The sequence below is a fragment of the Emys orbicularis genome, chromosome 9 (genome assembly GCF_028017835.1).
Source record: "Emys orbicularis isolate rEmyOrb1 chromosome 9, rEmyOrb1.hap1, whole genome shotgun sequence".
NCBI classification, from domain to species: Eukaryota; Metazoa; Chordata; order Testudines; family Emydidae; genus Emys; species Emys orbicularis.
Window position 1 is genome coordinate 79,411,555 of NC_088691.1, and position 10,028 is coordinate 79,421,582.

The 10,028-nt window shown below is 38.8% G+C and overlaps 1 protein-coding gene across 1 annotated transcript; it reads right to left on the minus strand.

Moving 5' to 3' along the window:
• Positions 1 to 224: 224 nt before the first annotated feature.
• CLRN1 (clarin 1) lies at positions 225 to 9,597 on the minus strand. Its single transcript, XM_065411315.1, has 3 exons — positions 9,345 to 9,597; positions 1,835 to 2,014; positions 225 to 493 (listed from the first exon to the last, which is right to left on the minus strand). The coding sequence occupies exons 1-3, from the start codon at positions 9,595 to 9,597 to the stop codon at positions 225 to 227; spliced, it is 702 nt and encodes a 233-aa protein (XP_065267387.1).
• Positions 9,598 to 10,028: the final 431 nt, after the last annotated feature.

The following is a 10,028-nucleotide window of genomic DNA, read 5'->3' on the forward strand; positions in this document are numbered from 1 at the left end:
ATAAGGTACTATGTGATGGGAGTAAGGATATCTTGATCTAGTCCTAATGAGGACCATGCATACTATGCCTTTATTGTATTTACTGTGTTGACATTTATTTTAGATCTCTTCTTGATTTTAATGTCTTTCAAATTAATCATGTAAAACCAGAAAAATTTGGTCATTGTTGAAAGTGGCTGAGATTAACCCTTTTGCTTGAAATGTTATTAAAAATCGACATCAGGCTAGTACATGAGATCAGCTGCTCCAGTAGATGTTGTCTCTGACTCTTTAGATTTTGAAAAAGGAAATTCAAACCCAGCAAGCCGTATTAGCAAAACATTCAGAAAGTGCACCAAGGAGCAAACCAGGATGATCCAGAATGAATCCTGAAATTGTTCATTGTGAGTTTTAAAGATGAAACTTCCCTCTTTGTAATTTGCAATTTTCTCAGAGAGGTGGTGAATTTTCACTTCTGAAGAAAATAGTATCATGATGAGACAACTGCAAGAACCTGAAATAGAACAAGAAACATCACTGCTCCAAGAATTTCCCAACGACAAATCTTTATGAACGACATAAAAATAACCAAAAAGTAAAATGCCACTTTTATTACATTTCAATATATATTTTATGGTCACTTAACTGACTCCTTCCCAGGGGCTTCTTTTTCAGGACCTGATCCAATGGCCATCGAAGTCAATGGGATTCTTTCCATCGACTCCAGTGAATTTTGGATTAGGACCTAAGTAGCCAACCATACCAAGTGTTATGTCTAGTATAAGGCCTCAGTCCAGCAAAGCACATATGCAAGTGCTTAACTTGACTATTAAGCATATTAATAGTCCAACTGACGTTAATAGGACTGCCCAGGTGCTTAAAGGTAAGTATGTAGTTAAATACTTTGCTGATCATGGTCTTAATGAGAAACATCCCTTAGCACAATTGCACCTTTTTCTCTCCAGCTAAACTAATAGTAAAAATTTACTCTAGTTTAGAGTCTAATATGCCTCATTCTCTTTACTGCAAGTGGCAGTAGATTTCATGTCCCTAATGGGCTTCTTCAAATAGGATGCTTTCCAATTGCAACCCTTACAAAGTGTGAAATGTTGGCAATGAATCTGCCCCTTGCAAAGAAAGGCCGTGGGCCTGATTTTGATCTCATGCTGATGTCAGTCAGGAGTAATCCCAGTGAAGTCAGTGGTGTTGAGATAAGAATCAGGCCTATGGTTCTCGCTAATAAGACAGAGCCCTTTTCTCCCCACAGTTACACCAGTGAAATTCCACTGACTTCAGTGAAGTTATGTGACTTACATCAATGGAAGGAATGGGAGAGTCAAGCCCAAGGATTCCCAGGTGGTTTCCCCCACAAATAAAAAAACAACAAAACAAGTTTTTTGGTGTCCCAATTTGCCGATTCATCAAAACCAAAACATTCCGTTGAGATGGTTTGAGTTTAACAAATAGAACCTTGCCTGCTAGGTAAGTTTTGAAACCCTACCTAGAATCCAGCCAGTTTGCCTGCCTGGCTCTTTGGGACCTGTCTGGTAGGTTGCTGGGGAACCCAGGCTTCCAAGGTCTGTGGCTGCAGACTGACTAGTGGCCATGCTTCCTCCCCTGTTATGGAAAATTTTGAAGTTTTGGGGTCCGTTCAGAATCAGAACCAAAATTTAAAATAGCACAATCCTCCAAAATGGAATACCTTTCTCCACCCAGCTATAGTTTGCAGGTTCAGATTCAGTGCAGCTACAGTTCTCAGTACAGCATCATGTTTTATTAAATAGATAACTCATCTTAAGTCATTAAATATGAATAAGTGACTAATTTAAATGCAGAACTATACTAAAGTACTTACATGAAATGAAGCTCCAAAGATATAACCCTACTGGACCATGCAGAGTTTCATAGGGATTGCCAAATGCATTGTACATGAAGAAACCTGTTCCCACCAGAGCAAAGACTATCAGTACTGTACAGAAGAGAATGACACTTACATGGATACTTGCAGGGATAATTTTGAGCAAATCTGGAAAAACTAAAAACAAAATAGAACAAAAAATTACGACAAACATTAGACAAAATTATTTTAAAAATCTGGGCAGGGATTTTGTGCTGCTCTGTGCTTATTGTTTTAAATTGTGCTCCTCAGAACTCAATGAAAGAGGAAAAGGAAGTCATCAAATTTAATTATAAAGGATGTTTAAAGAGAAGCATATTGTGGAATTCAGAAGTGCAAATTGGCCAAAAGAGAGAGACTAGCTTTGCGGGAAACCTCATCTCACCTTCTTGATCACATCTAACTACATGTATTAATAATTACTACCCTTTCTGTGCCCGGAGAGTAACTCAAAACTTTACCTTTTGATGTCCAAGCTTTTAAGAGCATTCTGTCTGAGCCAGCCTTATTTGTGTTGAGCTTTTAAAGAAGGTAAATTTCACATATTTGAATTTTTAAATGCTAAAAATATGCCCTGAATCAGCGTACTAAATGTTCACTCCCTACTCCCAAATGGTATTAGAACAAACTAAAGTGCTTCAACATCTGTAAGTATTCCTTCTGTTACACAGTGCCTAAGGAAGAAATAAAATGCAGATTAGAGTACAACATTGCAACTCCCTGGAAGTCTGTACTGATGTAAACAGTGGTGCAAATTAGATATTGGGCATAAGCTGGTCAAGAAACAGATCCTGCTGCAAAGTAATGTAACTGGCACCCTTTTGGCATTAAGTTTTTAATATCTGTTAAGTTAGCCTGTCATAAAACTGGAAGAATGCAGTGGTAAATCAGATCCAGTTTGCACAGGTCTAAATAATGACACAAGGTGCAAGAGAGTGGAAAACCAGGTCCAGTGGTGGTGGTAAAGAGTGTAACTTGCACATGAAGCTGGTGGGGAGAAGGTGCCAAGAATACTACTGTAGACATAGGCCTGCGCAGCACATTTCATTAGGGTGTGCACCCAGGGAGCCCCGCCCTAGCCCTGCCCCCACCCTGCCCCCATCTACTCCCTCCTACTTCCCGCCCCCTGACTGCCCCCCTCAGAACTCCCAACCCCCCCTGCTCCTTGTCCCCTGACTACCCCCTCCTGGGACCCCTGCTCCTTGTCCCCTGACTGCCCCCCTAGGACCTTACCCCCTACCTGTCCCCTGACTGCCCTGACCCTTATCCACACCCCTGCCCCCAGACAGACCCCCGGGACTCCCACGCCTATCCAACCGCTCCCCGCCCCCTGACAGGACCCCCAGAACTCCCGACTCATCCAACCCCCGCAACTCCTTGTCCCCTGACCATCCCCTTCCAGAGACTCCCCCACTAACTAAATCACCGCTGGAGGCCCGGGGCTCTGGTAGTGGGGCTCTGGCGGTGATTTAAAGGACCCAGGGCTCCCGCTACTGCAGCAGAGCCCCAGGTCCTTTAAATCGCCGCCCGAGCCCCGGGGCTCCTGGCTGCCACCATGACCCCAGGGCTCCGGCAGCGGGGCTCTGACTGTGATTTAAAGGGCCCAGGGCTCCGCTGCAGTAGCGGTGGCAGGAGCCCCAGGCCCTTTAAATCGCCAGCCTGGGGAAGCTGCCCCCTGCCGATACGGTCAGCAGTGTACCAGCTCTTGCCGGTACACCGTCCCAGACCATATTGGCTTACTTTCACCTCTGCCTCTAACTCAATCAGTTTGGTCAGATTGCATCCTCTTATGGGTGAATTTTGGCCCATGGAGTCTGAAGGTAGGTTGTTGCTTTGCTACTTGTTACAAGGCACAGTAGTCTATATGTAATAACTCATTAAGCAGCACTAACTTGGAAGTGTATATTTGTTTTTTAAAAATGGCCTCAATATTTTGGCTACAATTTGTTGCATGTGCAATTGTGCTCTTTGTCCTGACTATCTAAAGGCATCTACAAAGCAAGCAGTTACCCATCTAAATGCGTATAAACATGGGCACAATTATGCCTGCAGTTTTGCACCCATACTTAATTATTACTGAAGGATAAAAACTGTGTGTGCAAAACTGGAAACGATGTTGAGGCTTAGATAAAAACAAGGCATATTTTATCAGACACAGTATAAAATAAAATGTTAGGAATTATATATAGTTTTAGCATCTTTTGTATTAGGTCTTAGCTATTAGTTCAAATTATGACCATACCTACCCAGGTCAGGGTGGATAGTGAATCAAATTTTCTATAAGTAATTTTTAATCACTTATGTGTTTGGTGACAACAAATATTTTAGAACTAATCATAAAACAAACTTAACTGCTTCCGATCCACAGGGGCATGATTAAACTGGGGGTAATAACTCCTCAAATTGCCTTGCTGTGGTTATAACATGCTGAGAAAGAGCTAAGTAGGAGCCTCACATAAATTACTCTACCTTGTAAAATGTTTACCAGCAAACAGTTTTGCAGCCAGCAATGCAGTAAGCATAAAAAAGCAGGTAATGCAACATTTATATCCATGATTATATTAAAAGCAAATTAATTATATTTAAGCAAACATTTGTAAAATTTGCTCAGAGCATTGTTAAATGTAACCTTTAATATTGTCTAAAACTGTAATGGTGCACTACAGCGAGTCCAGGCACTCAAATTCCCTATCCCTTGCCCATTACCCCCTCTTAGCCCACTGTGAGAAGAACACTTTAAAGCACTATTAAAAAGATCAGATAAAAACTGTACTTGTCTTGACCGGTGTTGATGGACAAAGGCATTATGTAGTTATGGTTTTCTATCAACTTCCCTTGATAGTCCCTGAGGGGTACAATCTCATCAATGTTTCTCTAATCCTGTGATGAAACATGTCCAACTGCAGAATCAAATCTCAAAGTCAGAGTTATTAACACAGGAATTCCTCAAATACCAGTTTATATATTTCCAGCACTTATCAAGAACTTTGCATTTAAAACTAGCCCGTGTACATAAAGTTCAGTTCAAACACTTATGACCATTAGTAGAATAGTTACAAAACTGCTGTTCATCAGCAACAAACAACCTCTCTGATAATGCTTCCACCACCACCAGGCAGGAGCCAAGCCTTTTCTACCTTCAAGACATCAGACTGCAGTTACAATTAATTCCTTACTATTTAGGGTGTGATTTTCAAAATGTGTGTGCATGCCCAAAACTATGTACAGACGCTCCTCGACTTGTGCAAGTGTTCCATTCCAGAATGCCTTGCGTAAGTCGAATTTTGCATAAGTCGGGAACGTATACCTGACAATTACGCAAAAAAAAAAAAAAGGCTTATGGAACTTTTTCCGTAAATCCGGATTTGCATAAATTGGGTTTGCGTAACCCGGGGAGCGTCTGTATAGGATTGCATGCCTAATTTGCAAGAACATTTACCACAATTGCATGTATAAATCAGGTATTTGCAAATGCTATTTCTGCTGTGAGCCACTAACTAGACATTTACACATCCGAATACCCAGGTTTCATGCACAGTCCCAGTCACTGCACATGCATAGTTCTGAAAATGAGGCCCTTCATTTATTCTTTATATTACACATTTACTTTCTTACTAGCCAAAATAGTACTTACTAATCACAGTAGTATCAGTGTAAATGGTATACATTTTAGCACTATGCCAATTAAGTTAGCCATAAACTAGGGAAAACGAAGTCTTTAGTCCATGTGGACACACATTCTGTCACAAATAAGGTTCTCCAGAATTGTGTTTTTCAGCACTAGTGAATGTTTTGGGATAAAGTACAATACTGCATACTTAATAAGATCAATCTTTATTTTAAGTAAACATACAACTGCATTATATTGGCTGTTTCCCTTGACAGCTACATCTAGAATTTTAAAATTGTATAGGTGACATATCAGGAAAATTAAATTCAGCAGTGATGTTGTATGGGAAAAAAAATTTCTTCATTATAATGAATGAATTTGTGTGCTAGGTATGAATGCCAATGACCTTTAGAAAATGAACTGCCGACCCAGAAACTGATGAGAATCAGCCAGAGTAAATGAAGCAGAAGGCTTTTCCCAGCCTAACAGGGTTTGCTGGCAGACCAAATTCATTTTACAATTAAAAGAGATATAGTGGTCAGTAGGGAACATTTAATGGGAACAAACATAGAACTAAATCATTTAACCTATTTTCCAGACTGTTTCTTCTCAGATGTGTTACAGTGTACTTCAGTTCATTAAACTGTGGACACATATATCATACTACTTCCTGGGCCATTTATAATGACTTCCAGAGAGAATTTGTGTAGACTCTGTGTGTATTCCCACAGATATGGAGAATGTCAACTAATGTCTCTCAGTAATTGGGCTCTGTGCAGGTGAAATCCTTCCTTAGATGCACATATTAAGATACCTTATCATATTTAAACACAAAAGTCACATGCATTTGCTCTTTCAGCAAATTAAAAAATAGTCTGAGTTATTTGTAAAGGGAACATTAACTCCTCCGTCATCCACTCTCTGTGAAAGTTCACACAGACAAAAATGCTTTAGTGACTGATTTTCCAAAGGGATGTCTTTATAAGATTTATGCTGTAACCTGGTTGCAGCAGGTCATCCTAGCAGGATTCTACAGTTTCAGATGTACACTAGTGCCAGTAATCACTTCCTGGTATTCTCTTCTGAGGACGCTACAATGAAATATTCCTGGGCATGTAAATAGGATTTACAATGGGCTTGTAATACAAGGGGAAAATCTATTCAAATAACAATGCAATGCCACATATTTAATTTAGATAAAAGGAAGGCAACATATACTAGTGGTTCACTTAGAGAAATGAGAGCTAGGAGGCCTGACTCTCTACTGATTTGTTTTATGTTTTATGTTCTTGAATAAATCACTTAGACCCCAGTTCTGGAAAGCAGTGAAGTATATGCTTAAACTTTAAGTACATGGTTAAGGGCCCTTCCTCAGGAAAATGGGTGCATCCCTGAATCAGAATCCTGAATCTTTGTATCTCATTTTCTCCATCTGTAAAATTGGGATGATAATATTTGCTAGAGTTTCTTGTATTATTCTCAGCGCAGCCTCTTTTTTGCTTATGAAATATGTGCAAACATTGCAATTTCCTCATATTTATTCATTACTCAAATGTATTTGATGAATTTTTAAAGAATATTTTCCCATGTGGAATGATCACGTAGTTCACTGTGGACGGATTATCCAGTGCTCAATTTTTAACATTCCACACTGTGTTTAGCTGTGATTAGTAAGATACCGCACCAAGTATTGTTTCTGTTCATCGATTGGATGTGCATGCATGCACTTCTGGGTGCAGTTACTTGTAGGTGTGAAGAATAACATTCTGGTGAATGCAACTTTGAAATTAATGTTTGGTGAATATTTATGGCAGTAAAGTTCGTTTGAATGAATGGTCCCAGAAAGCTCGTCCAAAGGGTATATCTCCAGTGCAAAATAAAAAGGTGAGTTCTTAACTCACATTAGCTAACCCAAGAGAGCTAATTCAGGTTAAAATAGCAGTAAAGGCACAGCTACTCTATTTTTAACTCGGGCTAGCAGCTTGAGTTAAAGCCTGTAGGGGGGTCAGGGGTTGAACACAAGTTGCTAATTTAAGCTAAAAAACAAGTTTCTGCATCTTCGCTGCTATTTTAACGCATGTTAGCTAACCCAAATTAGCTAATGTGAATTAAGAAAAACACCTTTGTCTTCCCTGCAAAATAAAATAAATAAAAAAAACAACAACTCAAAGAGTGCAAGTATGATAAGGGAGCAAATTCATTTAAAATGGGAGTAGCTATTTATGGAAAATTTGTTGCAGTATTTTCCCAGCTCTAAACTCCACTTTAATAAAGCACTTTCAGATCCTTTGATTTATTATTATTATAAATCATTACAAACCTATTAAGAGCACATTCATAATTTCTCTTTGTATAGAAGCAGAAGTGATATCAGATTAGAAGTGACCAATTCAGAACAGACTAGTAAATCATTTTGGTAATGACTAGTTCCATGAACCCAGCCAGCCTAGGCTAGGAAAATGTATTATAACTATTTTGCTTTACAATCTGAGGACAATGCAAGTGTTCTAATAACTCAGGGCCTAGTTCTGCAACCCTTACTCATGCTTAGTAGTCCCTATTTGAGTGAAAGTCAGTAGAACTACTTGTCTAAGTAAATTCTCCTCAGTGTAAGCATTGCAGAATCAGGCTCTCTGCTGGAACTTTTGCCAAAACTCATTAGTGCTTTACACATTCCCAAGCTGCTGGGGAGACAACCCCTCCTCCCCCCCAATCATGTGATTCCCAGCTTTGTCCTTAACAACTCCATTATCTTAATGAACATGAACTAAATCCAGTCAGTGATCTGTTGTGCTATCTGCATTATCCTTTGCTGTTCATGATATCTACAGATGAAATCTATTTCTTTGGGATTTAGTAGAATGCTCTGAAAATTCATCCCAAACTGTAACCTGCAGGGTAGAACATCAGCATATTGTGACAGCCGGGAAAGTAATAAAGAGAACTGTCATAAATAGACCCGTTATGGAATTTAGACATATCAAAGTTTAACAGTAAACTAAATGAATTTGGTCTACTACCTCTGCAAAAATAGTATATCGTAAATCTTTTCTGATGCATAATCTGGTAACCTTACTTCACCACAGATGATTCATGCAAGTAATTTACCAGTACTGTTTCAGAAGACTGCTTCCAAATTGTCTTTTGTAATAATAATTTCATGTGGCATATTGTGAGATACATACATAAAACAAAGCTCCATTTGTTATTATCCATTTAATATGTTGCTATATATAAACTGTATGTTCACTTGATCAATTTATTCATCTTTTTATCCTTGAAGATGAACAGGTTATGAATATTGCATGTAAATCAAAACAATTTCTAACAATCTCCTTCCATTAAACTCTGTATCTGTCAGACACCCAATTCAATTTGCAGGTCAATTAATTGAACAGCTACTAGCATAAACCCAGTATGTTTTCCCAATTAATGCAGCAGATTGTTAGTTTTTGCTGCTATGTTCTTCAAAAGCAGTAAATGAGGCTTTGCACTGGCTTTCTAATAAGGCTGCTGTTACCTTACTGCTGTTGATTTCACAATAGAACATAAAATAGATAAATAGACAACAAAATCATTCTTTCAAAGTAACAAAAAAGTAGGGGGACATAGCTATTTGTCGTAATAAACCATAACACAGGTGCATTGAAATTGTCACTAATATTGTAACTAATATTAGTAATAAGGTAGTTTAAATGTTAAGATGGACACACTTCAGAAACAATACCATTTGATCGTAGAATATTTACACTTGTTAAAACTCTTAAGTAAATAAGAACACACTGAAGCATTTGTCTGCTCATTATCATGGTAGTATGCACTAAGGCATTAAATAATTCAAATGTCATTGTTACTTACATGAAAATCGAAAAGGTCTCCCTCCTAGCCCACATTGTCTAACACGCTCCCCATAGAAAAGCCCATACTGAATTTCACCAATAAACTTCTCCAGTTCTGGTCCTGTAGCATTGACAAGCAGAGCTCCAGTTTTGCACAGTATTGTTCCTTTGATCCATAATTGAGTTCCGACAGCTGCTGCAATGCCTAGAGCACAAGCAAAGCTTAACACCCCAGCTATGCAAAATATGACTTTCTTCTGTTGGGCTGGCATGGCAAAGTCCTTTCTAGGGAAGGAACAAAACTTTTAATAAGAGAGCAAAACGATCTTCATCACATCAGCAAAGCAGACATACTATCCAACCCGAAAACTGCAATTTCAACTCAGTGATAGCCCATCCCCTCATAGTACTAGTATGCTGCTATAATGCTAAGTAATCTCCCCCCAAAGAAGCTTTTAATTCTTTTTTTCCCTCTCCCCCTATATAATCCTAATTTATATACGAACATTTTAAAAAAAGCTGTAACATAAAACTGTTTGCAAAGTGTTTTTCAGCATATCCTCTGTGTTACTTGATAACAAAGGTTTAAGATAACAGATGGAACCCTCTGTGTAATTTGATGAATGTTTCTCCTCTTCTTCATCCTTTGTCTGATTGGGTGAGCTGAAAATTACAGAAATAGGTTTGGCTGCCAGGTGACGTT

What these genes read in the sequence shown, in the direction of transcription:
- CLRN1 (XM_065411315.1), bottom strand. Translation starts at nt 9,597, where the DNA reads ATGCCAGCCCAACAGAAGAAAGTCATATTTTGCATAGCTGGGGTGTTA. An exon ending in GAGACCTTTTCGATTTTCAT is followed by an intron (nt 2,015 to 9,344) that starts GTAAGTAACAAT and finishes TTTTGTTTTTAG; the next exon opens with TTTTTCCAGATTTGCTCAAA. An exon ending in TCTTTGGAGCTTCATTTCAT is followed by an intron (nt 494 to 1,834) that starts GTAAGTACTTTA and finishes GTTCTATTTCAG; the next exon opens with GTTCTTGCAGTTGTCTCATC.